Source organism: Labrus mixtus, chromosome 20 (assembly GCF_963584025.1).
Source record: "Labrus mixtus chromosome 20, fLabMix1.1, whole genome shotgun sequence".
NCBI classification, from domain to species: domain Eukaryota; kingdom Metazoa; phylum Chordata; class Actinopteri; order Labriformes; family Labridae; genus Labrus; species Labrus mixtus.
The window spans coordinates 6533524-6557413 of NC_083631.1; the positions used below are offsets into that span (position 1 = coordinate 6533524).

Below are 23890 nucleotides of genomic sequence, written 5' to 3' on the forward strand. Positions count from 1 at the left end.
AGTCTCTCAACACAGCATGTCGGGTGAGAACAATTTTCTCTGGCTTTATTGACCGTAATTGAGCATTAACCTGAATTTTAGCGGTATGAAAGTCTTTTTTCCTTTCATTCTGGCAGTACTTGAATGCAACCTGAAGATTCCCCGAATTTCATTGGGTGGAGACAGGAAGACTGGTGCTCTATCAATTCTGGGAATTGTATTTAATTATCTACTACACCTTAACCAGCATTTTATGAAATAATTATGTATAACTGTGTTGGCCAGTGTTTATGTAGTCTATGTTCAGTCTTATTTCAGATACAGATTATAGACACACAAAGACCCATTTTATTCAGTTTCTGAGATATACCATAAAGAAACATTAAAAAACATGTATTTTATAGTCCTATACCAAGCTTAAATTTATTTTAATCTTAATGTTCTTTTCAATTATTTTTCATAGTTTCTTAAAACAGCCACACACTGAAGGGACTTAAAAAATGCACAATTTGTCTCACTTTTGCTAACCATCTGATATTTGAAAGGTTTTTTGTTTTATTAGGCTGAATCAAATAGGCTATAGAAAAAAATGTTTCTTGCATATTTAAATGTATTGATGTCCAGCTGTGAAATAGTCCTCTTCCATTGTTTTACAACTTTGGGTAGAAATGATGGTGCTACATGTTATTCCTCCAGCTGTTCCTTCAAAATGTCCGTATATCTGTGGAAGTCTGAGATACGTGTTCGATTCCCCTCAAGTTCTTTGTCTCGAACCTGTAATAATCCGTAAAGACAAAAATATATGAAAGGAGTGCAGTTTGTTATCTGTTTAAAAATATATCTTGGTTTGTTTTATTTCAAATTTCAGCTACCTACCCCCTCAATGACGGCCACTTTCCACGCACTGACACGTGTGAGCAGCTGGGTCTGTCGATCGTTGATCCTCAGCAGGTGGTTTTCGTGGGCGGTTTCTAGTGCATCCATCACTGCATCTCTGTCTGTGAAAAGCTAAAAAAGGTACACAGGTATGAAAGGCTGAGGAAACTTACAAAAGTAATAAACCATGTCCTTAGCTCATCAGACCTATTCAGGTTTAACTCTGTACTCAGACCTCTAATATTCTGCTTTATCTGTAATAATGAATTTGTTTACATGAACGATGTGAAGATTTCCATTTTGATCTTAAAGAGACAACACTCACAGCTTTAGCATCATCTTGCATGTGCTCTTCCACTTCACCCTTGGCCACTTTCTCCAGAGTCGCTATAGCAACTTGCCGCACCTTTTCATAATATGTATCCTCCAGATCTCGACATTGAGTGAATGTATTACTTTGTCATGGAAATCAGACTATCAGTACGTTTGCAGCTTAGACTTTGTGTGTGTGTATGTGTGTGTGTGTGTAGCTATGATTAAATCAAACACAGATTTGGTTTGGGAGAAACTTGCTTCCTCAAACGATAAGGTATGAATAAAGTATCCTAACAGCTCATTCAGAAGCAGAGTGAGAAAGGATATAGTCCCTGAACAGTTTCACTGAAGTTGCCGACCATGTCAGAGAGATTTTTATCCAACATTTTGATGATATCCTGAAACAAACACAAAGATTTGTTGTTAGCAAATCTAAAAGAAATGAAGCTGTTTTCACACATTCACACAATGTGAACACAATCCCTCAAATGTATCACTCTGTCATCAAAAACTGTAACCATAGCGTCAGACTCTTTTGCTCATCTGCAATCTTGGCACATCCTTTCCTGCCTCCAGAGATCGCCAACCCAATCCCCCTGTCCGACATGTGAAACTTTCATGCTGTGAGGCTTATGTGCGAATAAGGCCCCTAACTGAATAGGTCAGGTATAGAAGGTGTACGCAAAAAGGCACAAAAGCAGATCCACCTCCATCTGGCTGACGTGCCGCCACTCCATTTCCATGAAGCTGTGACAGAGTTGACGGATTTCATCACTGCAGTGGCTGATCTTGTCCTTTAGCAGGTCTGATTCTGAAATCTGCTGCAGCTCCACCATCCTCTACAGAGAAGTGAACAAAGAGACAACTATGTTAAAAAAGATCCAGGACAAACCCTATGTTAAAACATAGTGGTCCTCAAAGTTGACCTTTTGATGCTGCTCCTCAAAATCTGCCATTTTTTTCGAGACTTTCTTCTGGTAGTCTTTCATCGCCTTCGTCTGAGCGCTGACAAAGCAGTTCACCTCCGTCTCTCTGCGCTCATTTTCAGCCAAGCCTGATTCAATGATCTGTGTGAACAGCTCTAACATTTGGTGTTCAAATGTAAGCGAAGGGTTAAAGAATTCAACTAATAACTTACCATAGATTAAACCTCACTATCATGCATTACAAAAACAAAAAACATGGTAATTAATCATAAGTTACCACTCTTTCACTGTTCACGTGTCATTACATATTACATTATATTAACAACTATTAAAATGTATCGAAAGAAATCTGTTTACATGGCTTAAAAAATGTATACATCCAAATCCAAGTCATTGCTTTTCAACATAACTTATTACCTTTGTGCTCCTTGTCTGTCCCAGGTTGTCTTATATGTGTTTATTTAATGTTGTTTTTCTTAATAATAATTTGTGCTTCCATTTTAAACACAGCACATCATATTGTCAAAAGAGCTGTCACTACATCAGAATTTTAAACTTTGATATGATGCTGGTAAAAATCAGACGATGCTGATACCTGTTTCGTTACCACAGCAACAAAAACAGACTTCCTAGGCATCCAAACTTTGGGTAAGACTGTAATTCCTTGTTTTCAATTATCAAAGATTGCAAGCAATTTGTGCATAGTGTGCAGGTGTTTGCCTACAGTTTTTGGATGGATTCATTCCTCTTCTATATAACTGTCTTATGAGGTAGACATGTTTTTTTGTTTTTGTTTCAATACTTTCAATATTTTCGATCATTCAAATAACAGAGTTTGAATCATTTTTAAAACACGTGGTATCAAAAAAGTATCGAAAATTCTAACAACCTTCATTGTCACATTGCTTGATCTTTGGGTATGAATGTGTAGTGTCGTTGTTCCCCCATTGCTGTCTGATTACAAGCCTTTATTTCTGTGCACTTCTTCCCTATCTTGTTTTGTAAACTGCTTAATGAAAAGGGGAGGAAAGGATATGTTTCCATCTCTCGAGCCATTCCAGGCACATCCCGGAGTGTCTTTGCCTCTGGATCAAATTTGAGCATGCTCTCAGACAGATCAGACCCCTTCAGGAACCCCTCTAAGTCATCCTGTTGGAAAGAAAAATGAATTTGTCACTCTAAAGCATGCATTGAGAGCTCAGTAGAAAAGTAGCTGCATTGCAGAATGTAAAGTTTCAATCACCTTCTGTTCAGCATTTTCAGCTTGTTCTTGCTGCAGCTCCTCGAGTTTCATTTTCTCAAGGGCATTTTGGTACTTAACAGAAGCGTCATTTTTCTGCACATGAACACAAGATTAATATTATTTGTATAGTCATGATGTAAAAGAGAATCGTCAATAAATAGTTAATTAAAACAAGAAGACTACTGTCTGTAGCTCGAGTAATTTGAAGTCGAGGAATATCAAGTTTGGAAAGTAGGCCGCGATAAAATGTTTGTAATCGTCTTCCTTAGAGGCAGGATTTCCACACAGGTTGAGGCTGAACAGGTTCTTGAATTTCCTGAGGTACAGCACCTTTTGAACACATTCATTTTTATTAGGTGACAGAAACATACTATACTGTTCAATTCTGACATCTTAAGACAAGAAAATGTTACATTATCCAGCTGTCCAATGAGGTTGTTTCCAATGCAGAATAGTGTGAGTTTCTCAAGTGTGTCCATGTTTTCAATGACAGAGATCCTGTTGTTGGACAGAGTCAGGACTTCAAGCTTCCGCAGAGACTCCAAACCTTCAATTTTTTCTAACTTGTTGTATGATAGATCTAAAAAGACATATTTAGTGAATTAATTAATTAACTTCATAAGTAGTGGTGGCTGGGATGATGCATAAAAGTGACAGAGAAATCTAGAGGTTTGTCTTACTTAGCCATGTCAGATTCAATAGACGGTCCAGGCCTTCAATTTTTTCAATGAGGTTGTTGTTCAAATTAAGCCTGTCCAAGGATGTGAATTCCCACAAGCAATGAATTCTTTGGATTTCTAAAGAAAGGAAAACAATCTCTCAAGTACAGGAACCCCCCATTCATAAGGTATAGGCTATTGTGTCTAATATGGCATTATCTTTCTTACTTTTGAATTCCAGACGTAGATGAAGGGTTTCTTTAAAGTGGATGCTCTCCTGCTTCATAATGCGTTTGACCTCATCTTCAGAGACTTGCTCCATAACTGCTTCCTTCAACATCACCTCATTCATCAAATTGGGCATAGTTTCACCATGAGGCATGTCCATCCTGCAGCAAACGAGGTAAGAGTCACACTTGAATTAAATAAGAACAACGTGTTATTTATGACCTTGAATTACACGTTTACCGGATAAATTATGTTATTTACCTTGCTGCTGTTGTTTGTCCAATACAAAACACTAAGAAACTGACATTAAAAGCGTTCGTACCTGACCTCCTACCTCTGTTTACACGTTGTTACCTAGCAACAGGCTGACGTAAGCTGTGTTCAAGACGTAAAAATAATTCTATTTAAAAACACTTTTACTATACAAACATACTTGCTCGACCTAATTAAATACTTAACAACATAAATCAAAGTCATTGGTTGACTATGATCAGACCATTTTTTTAATGAATGCTCGTTTTCTTATAATTCAACTTTTCTCCCCTCAAATCTAACGAACGAAACGTCCACTCGTAGCGATATGTAATAATAAGCTCTATTTTAGAGGATTTATGCTTCCATTGATACTTTCAATTCTATTCAGTTATTTTGCGTTTAAATGTGAAATACGTGGTTAATATGTATACATTTATTTGTTGAACATAGCTTTAGCTGCTTACCATGATCGACATCAATTCCATCCATTCATGTGGAGCGTTGTATCCTTTTTGACCAATAGCATTGTGCTGTGGGCGGGACATATTAGTCCCGCCTCTGGGCCTCAGCCTCTGTCATTCTCGAGCGGATAGTTTTGTTGTCAAAATGGAGTTCTTACTTGGCAATCCATTCAGCACTCCCGTGGGTCAAAATATAGGTACGTTATGCTTTAAATTACTTATTTGAGCCGTAATACTACCTCTATTATGTGTAACGTAAACGTGGACAGGCGGAAGGGTGTTTTCTATGAGGATTAAAAGCACCCTGTGGTCGCCCCAGTGGAAATAGCCTGCTAGCAAGCATCATTGCAGCAAACGTCATCTACTTCGAATGAGCTTTTTGCTAATGTTAGCAAGCTAACCCATCTAATTTATTAATCCAGTATAATCAGATATGTTTGCTTTTATGTGAAAAATGAATTGGCATAAGAAGGAATGGCTTCGGTAGTGAAGTGACATGATTTGAAGTGTCATGTTAAAGTTCAAAATGTCAGTGAGTCCACAGTGGATAATCAGCCCAGGTTGTTTTAGTATTCAATCTCAGTTTGTTGTACAAAGGAGAACAGAGGCGTTTCCTACCACACCCCTTTGTTGTGGTTTCGGCTTTAATTGCATGTTCGCAGATTTGTTTGCAAAATCTGTGCAGAGATCAGCAACTCAAGAAGAGTTGACAAGGCTATGACTCTGCTGTGCCTTTATCATAACAGTACACATGAATCTAAAGAAGGTTTTATGTCACAGCTTACGTCAAATAAATATTTTTTCTGTGTTTGTTTAAGTGTGTGTGTTGCTGGAGATTGCCTACAACATGCAAGATGATGATGCAATAAAGATGCCACATATTTTCTCTATTGCACCCTGGACTTGGAATAATTTGCAGGACATCTAACAAAAACTTCACACACACATCACAAATCTGTAACATGTACTTGCATTGTTTGAGCTGGTCATCTTCCTTGTGTGCTTGGTGTTGGGGTGCTCTGTCACCATTTATCACACTTTTATTTTAAAAACTATAACAAGTATGCTGTCTATGCCAGGTCTTCCTCGGATAGATTCCACTCTCATGGGTCGTCCTGGTTAAACAAAGACTAAATAAATAAGTAGTCTGGTTGCAACAAAGTGTTTATTTAGCTTCACTTTCGTATCAGGTTAATAACATCTAGCAGGGCTTAGTGATACGAAAGAATCAGCAATGGAGACCAACATGAACACACTTTTTTCTTGGTTTTAGTTGATAAACTCTTACCTCGACTTGTAAATTCCACTTTAAAGTGTAAAAAAATCCTCCAGAGTTCACCCAGCACTTCCAGATTTCTGATTTATTTTTTCTCAGTGGAGCCCCTGCCCAACAGATGTGAAACATACATGCAGCAGCTGTCTCACAGGCAAAATTGATTACATGCAGTCTTTTGTGTGTTAGAGTGGAACAAGCTGCTGATGTGTATAGATCTCAGTAATCCTCATGGTTTGACCCAGCATGTCCTTAACTTAAAATGTGCAGTGCTTTAATCAAGTTTCTTAGAGCACTTGGATAGAAACAGTTTGGATGAAGGACAAGGATGAGATTTAGAGGGCCTTTGGTTTGACCTCTGGCCCCATTTGCTTAATGCCATGTCATTCATTCTTCATGCACAACCGTAAGCATCATCTTGAGAATTTTATTCTACAGAGATCCTTTTAGTTTGCGCATGCAGCAGACTGTTTTTAGCATACCTTGGATTCACCCTGTGCAAGGTTGTACAGTCAGCGTTTTCTGCTGCAGTGAGACTGTACACCACAGATCTGCTTACCTGAAACAATGACAGAGACAATGACAGAGGAGACTGATAAAGGAGGAATGCATTGTGAGGCGCTTTATTTAGCTTTTTCATTTCCTGTATGTTTCTGAGACGGTGGCAGAGGTGTGCGAGGCAATGAATGATCGTTTTCATGCTGCAGTTAACTCAGTAAGGACGGAATGAATCAACAAGTGGAAAATGTGCAGAGAAAAGAAGAGTCTTAAAAGGACAAAACGTGGGGAGATGACGCCAGGGAAGGACAGAGATTTGTGTTTAAGTTGGCGGTGCGTGGCACAGCCTGCCACCGTTAAAGCCATGTGATGGACTGTGGTGTCGATTCCCAGGAGTGGGAGGGGCGTTGGGGTTGACACAACATCATGAATGAATGCACTAAGCAGACTTTCATCTTCATTAGTGAGACTGTAGTTGTACAGTGTTATTCTATCCGATTTCACAGGAACAGATCAGGTTGTTCTTTCCTTCTTTCCCCCTGGTAACCCCTTACTCTGTCCGCCATTGACCTGGCAATCTACTTGCAGGGATTACGTGGATGTCCCGGTGGCAGAAGCTGGCTCTTCTAAACATACTCTTCACAGGCTCAGCACTGTGTTTTTAAATGTTCCTTATGTTCATTTTTTATGACTCCTTTGTTTGAAAATAAAGGTCTTTTGTGTCTGTGCCTTCCAAGTCTGTGAGGACTTGATCAGACACGGGGGTTAGAGAGCATAAATAAGTCATGGCTGTCAGGCTTGTCCAATGTGGAGCTTCCCAAAAGGAAAGCAAAACAGCCCAGTGAGAGGCTCTCGGCCTGGGCATGACAGCCTGCTCGGGGCCCTCTGGGCTTCAGGGAGAGACGTTCCTCCTGTCCAAGCTCAAGAGTCGTCTAATGAGAATCTATTGAGTGTCACTCACAGCAACTCGGTCACAGCTCGCTTTGGTTAAAGAAACCTTTTTCTCTGATTCACTTTCAATGCCTCCCAACATGACCGCCAGCCTGAAAGTCATCAGCAGTCACAGATGTGATGATGATGGATGGATTCAGGGGACAGGAGAGGAAGGAGGAGACGGAGAGGAACACAGCGATGACTGCGCTGGCAGTTCATCATATTGTCTGGATCCCATTATTTCCTGTCTGTAGTCTTTTAAATAATGGAGTGTAAAAAGAGAAAGCAGGTGTCTCCTCCAGCTTTTGGTTCTTTTAGTGGATTTAATGCAGTTTTGAAGATCCCAACAACAGGTGTTGGCCATATTTCATAGCACATGTGGCGCCCTAAGGAAGACAATGCTGAGAAAAGTAAATTAGAATTGCACTAGTCTGATTTGTGACCTGATCCCCGACCTAAGACCTGATCCAACCCTTGAACGGAGATTAGTTTGCAGTGAGGCTATTAATGGATCTCCCTTGAGCAGACTGTCCACACCTTAGAACAAGTAGTGACAAAGCATGCTCTCCTGAATTGACGTGTTGTATTACTTTTTTTACTTTTGCATTTCTCAGGTTTTCAGAAATATAAAATGTAATAAACGCTTAATATACCGTAGATTCATCAGCCGCCAGTATGCTACTAATTAGCATGCTAATAAGCTACTAGTTAATGGTTCATATTGTGACCTTTATTTTAATTGTTACATTAAGTGTGGGTTGTTTTAATTCTCTGTATTTAATTTAGCTTGACTTGAGTTAAATGTAGCATCATGCCTACCACTGCGTTGGCTAGCAGGAAGCTAACAGCTGATAGCGAATCAAAAGTTTAAATGTACTACAACCTAAAGCTTAAAAGTTTGGGGTTGTTCAGTAACTACGATTCAGGTATCACTGTACTCAGATGAATCTAAACTCGCTTTGGAACATCTTTGTTTTGGGCGGCTGTAGTTCAGTCTGTAGTGACTTGGGTTTGGAACCAGGGGGTCGCTGGTTAAAGTCCTGATGAGGACCAAGTCTGGAAATTGGTCTGGTAGCTTGAGAGGTGCCAGTTCACTTCCTGAGCACTGTCAAGGTGCCCTTGAGCAAGGCACCGAACCCCCACTTGCTGTGGCATCTCTCCATTTGTGCACGTCCATAGGATCCAGTTTGTGTATTTCAGCCTATGTGTGTGTAGCATGTTCAACAACAGAGTGTAAAACTGAATTTCCCCTCACGGGATAAATAAAGTATATCTTCTTCTTCTGTGATTGTCATTTTGTTTGGTGGTGAACAACGTTGAGTCTCTGTACAAAAACACTTTCTTCCTGTCACATAGCACATATAACTGTGAATAAAGACACAGTAAGAACAATAACTTGGAAATTACAATATGTAAATTAAAACTTTCTTTTTTTGTGTTTTATGCAGAGAGGGCGACAGATGGAGGCTTACAGAACGAAGACTGGACCCTCAACATGGAGATCTGTGACATCATCAACGAGACAGAAGAGGGGTGAGCCTCTAGTTAAACACTGCTGTGTTATACTTAAGGTTATTTAATATTTACTAAAACACTCCTGGTATCTGGATTTCAGCCTGAAACTGTCATTGTTATGTCACACAACGACACAGTGATGTACTGTAAATAATACACTGACTACTGTGCTTCACCAACAGACACAACACTACAAACAGCCTCTTGTTTTCTCCAGGTCAGGTGTCACACACTGAAATAACGACACTCAGTGTGTATAAAGGACATCTATTACTCTTAATCCTATCTGGGACTCAAAGATCAGAGTTTATTTAGTCAGACAGTGTTTAAAAATCAAAATTTGAGGGAATGGAAAGTTAATTAAAAAGGTAAAAACTCTCGAAGGTTCCAGCATTTTGTTTTGTAATGTCAAATATTGTAGAGGCATTTTGTTTTTTTATGTACCACTCTACATAATAACGTCATGACAAATGTATCTTGTGGCTGTTTACGTAATGCTGTGTGCACTGTTGTTTGGGTTTTTGATCAAATATATGAAGATTACAATGAGAGCACAGTAGGTTCTGTTTTTCTCTCATGCTTGAAAGCCAGACTGATAAAGATGATTACATAACAGATACTGATACGGACCGCACTGTAAAAATACTACTGTGTGTGGCCTAGTGGTTAGTGTGTGTGTCCCATGTACAGAGGCTGTAGTCCTTTAAGCGAGCGGTCTGGGTTTAAATCTGACCTGTGGCTCCTTTCGTTCCCTGCTCTGTCTCTGTCTCTCTCTCTCTCTCTCTCTCTCTCTCTCTCTCTCTCTCTCTCTCCCTGATTTCGAACTCTATCCACTGTCCTGTCTCTCTAATGAAAAAAAAAGCCCATAAAAAAAAAAAATAGATAATTCCTGCATTGGAAACATTACAAGGTGACGTAAATTAAAATCAGGAAACTGTACATACAAAAGGAAAATATCTGAATGCAACAAAGTGTCCCCTGCAAATGTTCCTCTGATATATTATATTATATCATAAGATTATTATTACCACTCATGCTTTAATATAAAAGCACAATTTATCTAATTTTCGCTATTTTTAAAGAGCTCCAACATGAGATCATTTCATTATTGATGGACACTTTGATAAATTGATCCATGACAAAATAATCAACTAGGTGTCGTGTAAATGTTATCCTGAAAACACCTCATTGAATTTTTCTTCAATAAGACAAAAGGAAGAATTTCCCTCGCTGTCTTGGACATTTTGAGACAAGTAGATTAATTCTTCTTTTAAGTTTTTTTTTTGGTGTCCGACAGTACTTAAACAACACACGGTAAACGCGCCTTCACATCTTTAAAGTCTTTAAATTGCTCCACCAAATAAAGTTATGTTCAAAGATTGTTGGCTAGCGACTCCAGAGAGTCCATGAATCAGCCTACAATAAAAACATGTTAAGTCTGTCTCTAACCTCAGCCAACCTCAAAGAAAAAAACTGTTTAATAATGTTCATTTCGTGTATTTATAGGGATGTGAATCGTCATAAAAACTATGAATGCAGAGAATGTTTGAGGAGGGTGAACACTGGATTCTGTCTTTTCCCTCAGCACTTTTCCATTTTCCTCTTTTTCGCTGCTTCTCACATTCTTCATGCCTACACACACTCATTGTCTTGGCATGCGACATGAGGCCCTCTCTGTCATACCCAAAGACACACACACACACACACACACACACACACACACACACACACACACACACACACACACACACACACACACACACACACACACACACACACACACATCCTCCAGACACTGAACTTCTTGTCCTCAAAATATTCATTAAGTTAGAAAATGTCGGGTTAACTTCGGACTCATTCATTCAATTCTGAAATACTGAAAATAACTTTTTGAACACGTTGTCTTAACACACGCTGCTGTGTCAGAGCTGCAACAACAAGTCAGTTTATTAACTAGTTGGCACTAGTATGAGTTGATAAGCAACACTTTTAAAAATCATTTAGAGTTTGAATCATATCATGAAAGACAAAGATGTCAAACTTATCTCATTTCAGCCTCTTCAATGTGAATATTTTCTGATTTCTGACCGTTTTCTGACATTTTTAGACCAAATAACGAATCATTTCATCAAGAGACTGACCCACAGCTGATATTATACATCATCATCAGTTGCAGCTACGTCTTTTGTGCTTTTAAAGTAATCAGTTTTGCAATCTCGACTCCCTTAACAACATATAATATGAGCTTAAAAATGTATTTTTAAGATGTATGCACTTTCAACAACCAGTCTAAGTCTAATCAGAAATTCCCCTTAAAACACACATGCACACTCACATGTAAAGACATCAGACTTGATACTCTCATGATTTCTTTAAACTCCTCACCTCTGACTCAATAAATGTACTGTAACTATCGAAGAAGTTCATAAAAACGTATGAGGCATCATTCACAGTGAGGACACAGTTTGATTCAGATAGCTTCGTGTATCGGCAGCTCGAATCTCGCCTCCGAGGAAGCAAACAATCATACAGACAGTATAGCGAGAAACAGATGCTGCAAGGATTCTTCTCCATCTTTGTAAAACAGCTACACTGACAATGTGACTGGCATCTGTTATGGTGGCACAACAAAATTATTTATTCCAACAAAGTCAGAGATGTTCAGCTGCATCCTCTCTGCTGTTTCCCTCAAGGCCAAAAGACGCCATGCGGGCTCTGAAGAAGAGGCTCACTGGCAACAAGAACTACAGAGAAGTGATGCTGGCGCTAACAGTAAGAAGTTCTTTGTTTTGTAAAATCGTATTTTAGCTGATGTTATAGAACAAATCGAGGTGCATTATGTGTCCAAGCATTATGCAGACCTTGTATAAAACCAGATCTTTTGTTCTCTGCTGATAATTCAAACCCATTTTGTCTATTTCCTGGCCTCTTTTGGAGGAGTTTTTTGTTCATTTTGACCCCTTGTTCATATCCACCCACTTCTTTTATGGCTCTGTGTGTGATGAAAGCATCTTGGCTGAGTTCTTTTGTGAGCCCAACACAAGCAAATTCTTTTTCTCTGCCACCTCATTTGCAGTTTTTTGTCTATTCACCATGTTTTCGGTCTCGGTTAATCCCTTTTTTCTCTGCAGGTTTTGGAGACGTGTGTGAAAAACTGTGGCCACAGGTTTCACGTCCAGGTGGCCAACAGAGATTTCATCGACGGCGTGTTGGTCAAAATCATCTCGCCCAAAACCAATCCTCCAACCATCGTGCAGGACAAAGTTCTGTCGCTCATACAAGTGAGATATTGGAGCTTCTGGTGTTGGTTTCAGTTTTATTATGTTGTTAAATGTTCTCATGTTCATTGCAGAAGATAACTCCCTTTGAATTAACTCACAAAATGCCAAAAACCCTAGTAGATCAGTGATGGTTTCTGGGAGGCCTAGAGGGTGCAATATAATCCACTTTCCAGGTGTTGCACCACAGACTGTAGCTTCTGCTACTGTGTAGTTACCTGATGTCACCTCAACCAACAGGTGGTGTTTCCTTCTCTTTTTCTGAAGCCTTGTAGGTATTTTTTTTGTAAATGATGATGAACAAGAATCTGCAGAGACTCATTCTGTTTCTACTTCTGTCTTTTTTTTTTACACCATCAGAGAGTGTGTCTGGCAGGAAAGCTCCTTGATCCTTTTTTCCTTTTCTGTTTAGGCTTGGCAAATATGGAAGGACTTTCCTGTAACAAATCTGTGACTTCAAATACCTATTAAGTTTATTGTTTGTCTCAATGTCTATGTGTGTGTGTGTTGTTGTTGTTGCAGGCCTGGGCTGATGCCTTCAGGAGCAGCCCTGACCTAACTGGTGTAGTCCACATTTACGAGGAACTGAAGAGGAAGGGCATCGAGTTCCCAATGGCAGACCTGGATGCACTGTCCCCCATCCACACACCACAGAGGGTGAGAAAACAGTAGAGACACACACAGTACAAAAACATACATACAGTCACATGGCAGTATTCTTAGGGTGTTTCTTTTCCCCAGGGTACACCAGAGGTAGACCCTTCTATGATCAAGTACCTAGCACCTGCTTCACAAGCTGTTGTGACGACTAGACCTTCCCCGACCCCTGTCTCTGCTGCACAGGATCCCCCGGCACCTGGCCCCATCACAGCAACCGCTGAACAGGTGTGGGGCGACGACAGAAACCTTTTCAATTGAAATAAGCTTTTGGCTGCACTTGTTGACCACTACTATGACTCACTCTGCCTCCTGCCGTCAAAAACATCGGGCAGAGCCGTTAAGCCCCAACTGTTTTCAAATAACCTTTGACCGCCTGTGCTTTCAGATCGCACGGCTGCGCAGCGAGCTGGACGTAGTGAGAGGAAACACCAAAGTCATGTCGGAGATGCTGACAGAGATGGTCCCTGGACAGGAAGATGCCTCTGACCTCGAACTGCTTCAGGTTAGGGGACCATAATCCGCTGCTCTATTTTCTCTGAGTACATGCCTTTACTTATGTTGCGACTGCTGTTTTTGTGCTTTGTATTCATTTGAAGTTAATACAGTTTTAATTATGCTTAAAGTTTCAAATAGAATCCAATCAGAAGACAGTTTTTAGCGATGAAATATGACACACTGTGTTACAGATATTACCCCAAATAGCTTCCGTCAGCTGGGAAGTGTTAGAATTCTCTGCATCCACCAGGGGGAGTAGTGTCTTACATTATCAGAGGAAAGTTTTGACCCGCCCACTCTTATCAAGAACAGTGTGGCTGAGGTTAAACTCCTTGAAGGGGTTATTAACCACTGGAGCAGATATTCATGCAAAGTTTAATCCACTGGGATAAGGTCCTCGAGCAAATTGTAACATTTTATGATTTTTTTTATTTATCTGCAAATATATCTGACATGTGCAACACTGAATGTAATGAAAAACATAGTTCTTTATAATACACAGGAGTTAACATGCCAGCTTTATACAATGTTCTCCTCATTTATGGATCATTATTAGTTCTATCTCCTTCTTTTGTTTCTGTTTCTATTTTTTTTTATTGATGAATATGTTGGTCATTTTGGTTGCTTTTTAAAGGAGCTGAACAGAACCTGCAGGGCCATGCAGCAGAGGGTAGTCGAGCTGATTTCCCGCGTCTCCAACGAGGAGGTGACCGAGGAGCTTTTACACGTCAACGACGACCTCAACAACATCTTCCTCCGATATGAGAGGTACGATCCATTTAAACAAGGATGATTGTTGTAACGCTGCTGTAATTGTCAGAAATTTTTTCTGTATTTTCTTATCATGAAGTTGAACAGCTGAACTGGATGGTTTTTGCTCACCCATGTTATAAGAAGATGACTTATAATAATAATAATGATAATAATAATAATAATAATAACTTATTTATATAGCACCTTTTAAAAACACAGGTTTACAAAATGCTTTGACAAACAGCAAAAACAAGAACAAAGCAAACTAAAGCAAACACAGAAGAACATAAACAACAGCAAGAACAAACAAATGCAAAATACTAAAAAATAATTAAAAACAATTCAACAGAAAAGAACCCATATTGCATGATACCCAACAGACATATATAACCCGACCATCACAAGAACCATCATAAGAACCCAGATAACACAAGAACCCAACAACACGAGCTGAGACCAAGAGGACCAACGATTTAAAAAGATGTAAGAAACTAAAAGAGCTAAAAGCAAATAAAAAGATAACAGCAATAAGAAGGTAAGAGCAGGAAAAGAAATAGAAACAAGTGGTTAAAGGATCAAAAAACCCAAAACTATAATATTAATAAAAATACAAAGTAACTTGTTCCAATCATAAATTAATAACTGCTTTTAGAAATTTGCTGATGTGTAACTTCATCCACAGTTTTAACAATGAAGCTCCGGATGTGTTGAGCTTTACAGTGGAGAGTTGGAATATTTTGATAAATTATTCACAACACGGATTGAAAACATTTCGACTTCAAACACCACAAAGTTCCCGATTCTCTCTGAAGATCGGAGCAAGACTTGTTCCCTTTAAACATTCTGCTGTATTAAACTTGAAAATGTCTCTTTCATGAGGTGTCTGGAGATGAAAAGTGTGTGAGCATTTGAAGCTCACAAAGCTTCTGGTAACACATTAAAAAGGTGGGGTTTTTTGTGCTGCTTGCAGGTATGAGAGGTACAGGTTGGGTAGAGCTGCACAGAACAACGGGGTGAGTATCAGTCTCTCTCCTAGGATCACTTCTTCTCTGCTTTTTTGTTGTCGCATGTTTCAGAACATTTTGAGCCTTTTTATATTTTAACACAGCTACATTAGCATTGCATGTGGCAGTTTTTCCAACATTGAGAGGGTGATATGAGAAATATTTCAAACATATAACCATCCCAAAATATATGTTGTGATTATTTTGCTGTTTCAGCCTCTGAATTCACGGCTAACGTTTACTCTGTTTTACAGAGTCACACACAGTCCACTGCAGCATTTATATGCATGTTTAGCTTTATTCAAAATTTAACATTGAAACTGGTCGTGCAAACCAAAGAGATTAATAAGTATGAGTGCTTTTTTTCCCAGATGACCAGGTTATCTCTGAATACAGCCAACAATATATACAGTATTGTTGTTTTGCATGTTGTTGATATGTCTGTGTACTCTGTGTTTTTGTGTTGTGGCTAGCTGATGGAGGCAAGTATGATGCCATATACCCCATAGTAGACCCATATGATGTGTCAACGCCATTAGTTCTGTGTGAAACTAGATACTATAACAAGCTCTTCCTTTCCTCTCCTGCCTTCTGTCTCATACATATCAAGTCTCTTGAAACTGTTTGTGTATAGCTCCAGTAGAGTCGACTGCTCACCCACACGATGTCTCAGATTGTGTGAATAGTAAATCCTGTAGATTGTAGAAGCTCATGTTTTCTCTCTGTATGAAGTGCGAACCCTTCAATCTAACTTCTTCATTTTGTTTTGAAAAAGCACAGGCTTTATCTCTGTGTGCTTGCTGGTCTCTTTGCCAATCATCAAACCCTCAGAAGAGTCGCAGCTTGATGTTATTTAACACTTAAATATCAAACACTTTTATCCTCCTGGGTTATTTGATCGGACATGGGGCATTCCATGAGCGCTGATTAAGGTTGTCAACATATTTGATACTTTCTTGATACCTCTACAGAGTTGAAAAGTACTGATACTTTAAAAAAAAAAACTTCAGATCATCCGCCATCTTTAGTAATGACTAAACTGCGCAAAATGTTACCAACATGTGTGTGCAATTCAGACAGTATGAAGGTGTTTACTTAATTAAAACCAATACCCAATACTAGGTGCCTAGTACTTGTATGTCGGTTGCCGTGGTAGCAAAACACTATTATTGTATTATTATCATATTGTTTGATTTGGACTAGAATCATATCAATGTTTAAAAGTCTGACATTGTGACAACACGAGCGCTGATATAAAGTGCAACAGTTACGAATCCCATCAATTGACATCACAGCAAACGGTCTTTGTCGATCTTGGATCAATAAATCTTATATTACTGGTTACATCATAAGTCCAAACACTGGCTTAAGATGAATCTATATCGTACAAACTAACTGGTCTGCAGTAAAGACTGGACTTGCATTAAGAAGCTGAAGTGCAGGAAACTTTTCTCCAGACCATCAAGTCAAGTTTCAGAAGTTTGAATATGCTGCTTGAAGCAAAATCAAACTGAAGGTGATGCAGTTTTCCTGAATATCAGCACGGCTGTAATTATCTTTGACACTCGGCCTGCAGCCATGCTAACATTCATTGCAGCAGCTTCACCACCAGTGGAACATTTCATAATAATTCATGTTTTTTGTAACTTTTGCGAGATGTCCCTCTCTGTTCCCTGTCAGATGTTGAATGAGGCCACAGAGGACAACCTGATAGACCTGGGCCCAGGCTCTCCTGCGGTGGTCACGCCCCGGATCATCTCCAGCCCTACGCCCCACTCCCCCGCCAGGGCCACTGCCTCCCCAGCCCGGGACCCCACTCCCGCCTCGCTATCCACTGCACTAGCTGGCCTTGGTATGAACTGAACGGAAGCAGTTTTGTTTTCCAGTGTGGAGATAAAGATACTTTTGCTTTCCATTTCCAGCTACCTCACAAATAGACTTCCCCCCAGTCTTTGCACACATGCAGCAAAGAAGCAGCAGAGTGTAAAAGAGGCTTAAATCTGGCTGCTGTTAGGAAAGAAGCCCAGCATTAAGTCATTGCTGGACGCTCTCACCTACCACTAAAACACCAACTCTTGGTTTCTGGACAGTCCCTGTATGCTACAGTTTCTGCCTTAAAGTTAACATGTGTTGCTCTTGATGTCATTGATCTTGATGTAAAGGCAGCTTCACTTTCTTTAAACGTTTCATCCTAATCCTCCTTCACTGTCCCTCTGCAGATGTAGCCTCAGAAAGCGTGAGCGGCACCCTGTCTTCTTTACCGGGCCCCAAAAAGGATGACTTTGACATGTTTGCCCAGACCAGGAGCACCTCGCTGGCCGAACAACGCAAAAAGTAGGACACAATTCTGGAGTCTTTTCCATGATGTTGACTGCATACCAGTAGTTGTTTTTTTTAAATATATATATGTATCCCCTTTGCCCCTTAACCTGGCTTTGCCTGCTTCATCTTCTTCTGAAAGCAATTTCCTCCTGCATTTCCTGTAATGACACTTGAATACCTGTAGGGTACAGAAATATATCTGGGGTTGCCTTTGGCTGAATGTCAAACATTTCAGTTAAGAAAAAGAAACTGATAAAGAGACTAGGCTTTTTTTCTGCAGAACAATATTTCTTCTTCTGCTAGTAAAATAAATTAGATTGTTTGACATGTGTGATTATTGAAGAGGTCTTCCAACGTTCTCGGTGTAAACCTGATAAAAACTATGAATGTACTCCAGGGTTTGCTTTCTGTATTCCTCCTCTCTATGCAAGATGGTCACAAGTATTATAAAAAAACCTTCTTTCTAACTTTAGTGTTGCAGTTGTTGAAACATCTTGCTCAATGTTTACATAAACTGTGTAACATTTTAGTATTACATGATCAAAATGAGCATGGAGTGTCACTTTAGTTTTCTCGGATTGGTCACATTTTTAAGGTTATTTTTGTTGATATTTATTTTTCATTCTGCATCCTTCAGGGCTTTATCTTTAATTACGTTGTGTTTTTTTGTGTGTGCAGTGTAACGTATGAAGATCCTCAGGCTCTGGGCGGCCTGGCGTCTGCTTTGGATGTGAGACAACAGAACGCAGGAGGGGTGAGTACACCGATGCAGCCTTCTTTCATCCTGATACGGAGTGCAGGTGCTGTGTTGTTTACGTGGCTTGGCGAGCCTTCCTGTCCCAGCCTGTCCTCGGCCTTCGGTCACTCCCTGCATGTGTTGATCTGTAATAATGATTGTCCTACAGTAACTTTAGTCCTGCGTGGAGCCATATTTGAACTTTGATCAAAGAGGTGACGCTTTGTGTATTGGCTGTTGCCTTTGTGAATAGCTAAACTAAATAACTGGTCTAGTGTGAGGTGTATTGATAAGTGAGTACTTGTCATCTTTAAGGATGTGTTTTGGGCGGTAATACACTTTTAACAGTTCACTCTTCATACAGACATCAGCACCTTTTTTTTCTTCAGTTTTTTGTGTAAATCAAACTCCAAACAAATTATTTGTTCTGATAATCAGATACAAAAGTCACATGTTAGCACTCATTTACCCTGTCTGAGTTCACATTGCATTATATTTGCATGGTTATCACAATGTACACAGATGATTCTGAAACCTGAACTGCCCCACACACACACACACACACACACACACACACACACACACACACACACACACACACACACACACACACACACACACACGCACACACAGGCCCCTTTTTTTTAAGTTAAATTCCCTTTGCCTCTACAAGGTCACATGAGGTAGATCTTCTCTCCTTTGATTTCCTCATTTTCATCTTTATGGAATGAACCTTTTATCTTCATTTTCTTTTCGTTCTCCTCCCCTTTTCTCTCAAGTGGCAGCCGTCTCTCTTGCATATTTGACTTCTCCTCTGTCTTTCTCTCTCTTTGCATTGTGTGCTATGCTGTGTTGGGGGCTTGCTACCTTTCTTCTCTTGTGTAAGGTGTTGTTCTGTTGTTGATTCAGCTGAGGGTTAAAGGGGATGATAACCCGGCAGATCAGGAGCTGCCCATAGACAGCTGGCTTATTACCCAAGGAATGGTGAGGACTCCATCCTCAGTGTGTCCTCCTCCTACCCCTCCCTCATGTCCGCTATCACCCCCCCTCCTGCGGCATCATCCATAAACCTCATGAGCTGCTTCTCATTTAAAGCCTCATCTCACTGCTCTCTCCTGGAAGACAAAGCTTTCCCCGTTTAGAACATGAATTTCCATGCCGAGTACACATATTGAAATCTCACTGCAAAAACTCAAATCTCAGCAAGTTTCTTTGTCTAATATCTAGTCAAACATTTCTGACTATATATCTTATGAGCCACATTCACCTGACAAGTCCAGATAAACATCTTATTTAAAGATGTTACAAGGCAAACTAAGGCCTGCTTTTCTTTTGATACTTAGAAAAATGTACCAATGGGGAAAGCAAATTGTACTTTTGAAGTTTCTTAAACTGTAATTGTCAGGTTTTTTTTTTCCAAGCATTTCAGGCCTAACTTTTTTGGTTTGTAATACCTCACAATAAAATTATTTTTCTGCATGTCAGGTGCATGTAGCTTATAAAAAATGTAGTGAGATATTTTTGACTAAAAATTAGACGCAACCTGCTAAGATTTGATTTGCAGATTTTTTTCAGATTTCTTGTTAGGCCGTTTATTAAATATCTGCTTATACTTGTTAAATGAGCACATTACAGTCAATGTATCCAATCAATGAACAATACTTTTTTTTATTGCAATACATAATGTACGTAATGTCTACATGATAAAGTAACATATAGCCTAGTAGCCTAGTGGTGTGCGCACCCCATGTACAATACAGAGGCTAAAGCCCTTGAAAGCGGGGGGCCCAGGTTCAAATCCAACCTGTAGGTCCTTTCCCACATGTTGATAATGATAAAAAAGATTTACATCAAATCATATAACACACCTATATTGACTTCCCTTTACTGATGCATTCACTACAACGCCTTATAATCCCTTCATTAATGAAAACATGAGCCTGACGGGACACCAGGAGGAACTTCCATCGGCTTGTTTCATCTACTCACAGTCACTCAGTACTAAAACAGCCGAGAAGTACCGATACTTCTGCTACACAGCAACGCCCCGACTGTTAAAGTAGTGACAGATGAGGAAGTGGAAAGTGGCCGCTGTGTTTCAGAGAGTATTTGTCAACTGCCCCTTTAACTGTCTTTTAGCCCTGAGATAACACGCTCGAGAAAATTAACAACAACCTCACTTACACACTAACCAGAAGTAGATTAGCAAACTAACCCAAATTAAAAGTTGTCATTTTTCCAACACTGTTTTGTTGAATGCACTTTTCTGCAACATTTTCTCACCTGTTCACACAGCTGCATGTGTGTGTGTTTTTTTTTGAATGACTTTTACTTCTCCACTGCCTTATCCTTTGATTATGAAGCTCCTTCACTGCGTTCACCATGATGTCATGATGAAGACCCCCACCATCATAGTATATGACAAGGCCTCAGATGCTTAAAAAAATAAAGTTCAGGTCATCTTCAAATGTGGACATTTGTAGAATCGTGTGTAAAATCAGTGTCTGTTCTGCTTTTGAACGGCAATCAAGTCCCTTTATCGTTCCCCAATCGTTGGATGAAAGTACATTTTCTTAAGCTGCAGCTTCCTTTTTTAGTGTCATATAATGCAACACATTTTCACTTTGTACCCGCACAAAGATGAAAACAAACTCACTCCGCCCATGTTGAAATGGCTTTCATCATCACCGTGTGTGTGTGTGTGTGTGTGTGTGTGTGTGTGTGTGTGTGTGTGTGTGTGTGTGTGTGTGTGTGTGTGTGTGTGTGTGTGTGTGTGTGTGTGTGTGTGTGTGTGTGTGTGTGTGTGTGTGTGTGTGTGTGTGTGTGTGTGTGTGTGTGTGTGTGTGTGTGTGTGTGTGTGTGTGTGTGTGTGTGTGTGTGTGTTAGGGTTGTCAAGATACCAGAATTTTACATTTTCTTACGATATCAGTAAATATTAAATAATATCAATACCTGTTTCAAAACCACAGCAACAAAAATAGAAAACCTAGGTACCCAATGTTGGGTAACTTCTTGTTTTTAATGACCATAACTACAAGTAAACTTCTGCACACTTTCTCCATTGCACAAATACATTGACAACGTTTTGGTATTTTGTGCAACTTAGATGTCAAAAGGTCTTTAAGTTATTGTACTTTTTGATACTGTTGAAATATTAAAATATCATGGATTGCATCGTTTGTATCAGAAGGAAATTATTAATTAAATCAAATCAAATTAAATTATTGAACATTTTGACAACCTTAGCGTGTGTGTGCAGCGTGTGTATGCCGTGTTGGATTAGCACTGCCTCTTGATGGTCCCTGTGCTTTCAGCTTCTCCCATCCAATCAATTTTCTTAATCACATTCAAGCGATTTGTTAATTCACTAATGATGTGGAATAATGAACGCTGCAGAGTGACATGAGTTGGCAGCTGTTAAGCCATGTCAGCACTCCAGAAGTAATGAGAATAAAACACAGCCTGGGAACTCCTGTTCTCATTGAAGACGTCGCACGTGATGAATCAGTCAGAGCACAGACTTGAAAGGGGCATGTGTGACTTTTGAGCAACTTTCATTTTGTTCTCACTTTGATTTGTTTTATCATCTCCCTCTCCGATCCTCTGGTTCTATTCTTGTTATTTCTGTGTGTTTGGTGTTTGTGCTTGTTTTTTTTTACTATTTTTCTTTTGTTGTCGGGTTTGGGTGTCTTTCTGTTGTGTGGCTCTGGTGCTACCCCTTGGTTTGTCCACGGCTTTGCTCCATAGATCCCCGTATCGCAGTCCTCTGTAATGGATGACATAGAGGAGTGGCTCTGTGCTGACGTGGTGAGACCGCTTTACCTTGATTTATATCTGTCTCTCTCTCTCTCTTCTCCCCTCACTTTATTTATTTATTTATTTATTATTTTTCTTTGACAGCACCTTTCATTCAGCCACCTCATACAACTGAAGACTTTTTAATTTGAGTTTCCTTTCATGTCACATCCTCTCATTCACTTTCAACTAACTGATTTCCACCAATGACTGACTTATGTAACCGTTTACTGTGAGGTTGGACTTACAAATGTATCCCTAATGACAGTCGAGTTGAAAGAGCTTCCTGAATACATGCATGTGGAGGTTGAGGAGTCGGGCTCAAGACGGTTCCTTGTCGTCTTCACCTGCAGAAATGTTGGACGATGCATGACTGTCGAACCCTTAATGAGTGTGGATGTTCTCTGTGTGAACCGTGCAGACATTTAACTTGTATGACGATTTTGTGCAACAGCTCAACCTGTTGCTGAATGCACACACAGGTTGTTTTTAAAGAAAGAAAACTGCATTAATGGTTCTGCAAATTTGTGTTTTAAATCTCATGACTGTATTCTTTATTTTTAGGTAGGGGATACTGCAGAGGAAGGGGTGACCAGTGAAGGTAAATACTGATTAAAATGTAGTAATTTTTTTTCCCCTCATGCTGATTCCAAACATACTCTTTCATCGCTAAAACGTCAACTCTCCATGTCTCTGATGATTCAATTTGTTTGTATCAGAATTTGACAAGTTCCTGGAGGAGCGAGCGAAGGCGGTGGACTCTCTGCCATCTCCCCCTGGAGCTGACCCTGCTCAACCCGCCCGGGCCCCCAGCGCAGGCTCCCACAAGAAGGCTGAGCGGACAGAAGACGCCCTCTTTGCCTTGTAGACTGTTCGCAGCGAGCCTCCATCTCTCTCTGCAGGGCTTCTTAAGGTCCTCGCCCTACGTGATTCCTCCAAAACAGTCCTGCCGGTCTTATTTCATCGCCTACTGGCAGCGGTTGTAGCAAGTGATCTCCACCTCGTTGTCGTTCTCATGCCACAGTGTTGCGCTAACATGCAGAGGTCTTATGTTTACTGTGCACAGCGGTGTTGCATTATACAGTATATGGATGTATTAATCTGTTAATATGGGATGAACTACTCGCAGCCCTGCATCTATTTTGTCACGCGCCACCAAAGGAAGACATCCCTGCTTGTCTGATGTGGTTTCAAAATGTAGTATATTACTGCGAGATAAAACGGAAACAGTTCCCTGCAGGTCAAAGCATCGAGTCAGTATGGAAGAATACAATAAGGGTTACATTGTGTTGTTTAACTACACTTAGCTTATCGCTAATGTATGCATTTATTGTTTCAAAGCGCTGTGGTAAAATTTGCTCCATGCATTTTTTTCTCTCCACAAAAACTCCAGTTAGGCCCTGTGTCCACTAAGCGTTTCTTTCTGAGCTCCAGCGTCTTTTTTTTCCCAATTGTTTTAAATGAGGAGAAAGCGTATGGAGCAGCAGGCCCAGCATCTTTTTTCCGAGCGCTCCGCCTTTTTTTGTGCAGCCGCTCCCGAGCAATCAAATTGAAAATCATTCAACTTTTCAGAAAGGTGCTGTTGACGTCTCCGGCGCTCTTTTCCAAATTTGTAAGATTCCCTGTAGTTGTGTCTTGTACCCACATCCTCTTTGCGGGTAAAGTTTGATCGGTAAATAAAGGATC

General features: G+C 39.9%; 2 protein-coding genes across 4 annotated transcripts; one reads left to right on the forward strand and one right to left on the reverse strand.

Moving 5' to 3' along the window:
* Window positions 1–37: 37 nt before the first annotated feature.
* On the reverse strand, window positions 38–4541 carry drc3 (dynein regulatory complex subunit 3). Its single transcript, XM_061026954.1, has 14 exons — window positions 4488–4541; window positions 4227–4387; window positions 4020–4136; window positions 3753–3919; window positions 3523–3669; window positions 3340–3432; window positions 2998–3245; window positions 2681–2691; window positions 2097–2320; window positions 1878–2009; window positions 1498–1568; window positions 1181–1304; window positions 856–987; window positions 38–753 (listed from the first exon to the last, which is right to left on the reverse strand). Exons 2-14 carry the CDS (start codon window positions 4384–4386, stop codon window positions 664–666), a joined length of 1716 nt encoding a protein of 571 aa, XP_060882937.1. The 5' UTR covers window position 4387; window positions 4488–4541; the 3' UTR covers window positions 38–663.
* Window positions 4542–5044: 503 nt separating this feature from the next.
* LOC132995439 (TOM1-like protein 2) lies at window positions 5045–23112 on the forward strand. 3 transcript variants are annotated; one of them, XM_061065427.1, is made up of 16 exons: window positions 5045–5139; window positions 9095–9179; window positions 11855–11933; window positions 12293–12442; window positions 12962–13096; window positions 13181–13324; window positions 13485–13601; window positions 14229–14362; window positions 15318–15360; window positions 17032–17203; window positions 17571–17685; window positions 18352–18427; window positions 19319–19393; window positions 22157–22216; window positions 22769–22805; window positions 22924–23112. In XM_061065427.1, the coding sequence occupies exons 1-16, from the start codon at window positions 5088–5090 to the stop codon at window positions 23070–23072; spliced, it is 1623 nt and encodes a 540-aa protein (XP_060921410.1). In that variant the 5' UTR covers window positions 5045–5087; the 3' UTR covers window positions 23073–23112. The 3 variants fall into 3 exon arrangements, with proteins under 3 accessions (XP_060921410.1, XP_060921411.1, XP_060921412.1); XM_061065428.1 differs by lacking the exon at window positions 19319–19393; XM_061065429.1 differs by lacking the exons at window positions 19319–19393; window positions 22157–22216.
* The last annotated feature ends 778 nt before the right edge of the window (window positions 23113–23890 follow it).

Coding starts and splice junctions, on each gene's coding strand:
- drc3 (XM_061026954.1), bottom strand. CDS start 4,386: ATGGACATGCCTCATGGTGAAACTATGCCCAATTTGATGAATGAGGTG. Junction 3,920..4,019: donor ATTGAATCTGACATGGCTAA/GTAAGACAAACC, acceptor ATGTCTTTTTAG/ATCTATCATACAACAAGTTA. Junction 754..855: donor AAGTGGCCGTCATTGAGGGG/GTAGGTAGCTGA, acceptor GGATTATTACAG/GTTCGAGACAAAGAACTTGA.
- LOC132995439 (XM_061065427.1), top strand. CDS start 5,088: ATGGAGTTCTTACTTGGCAATCCATTCAGCACTCCCGTGGGTCAAAAT. Junction 13,325..13,484: donor TCACAGCAACCGCTGAACAG/GTGTGGGGCGAC, acceptor CTGTGCTTTCAG/ATCGCACGGCTGCGCAGCGA. Junction 22,806..22,923: donor GGAAGGGGTGACCAGTGAAG/GTAAATACTGAT, acceptor TGTTTGTATCAG/AATTTGACAAGTTCCTGGAG.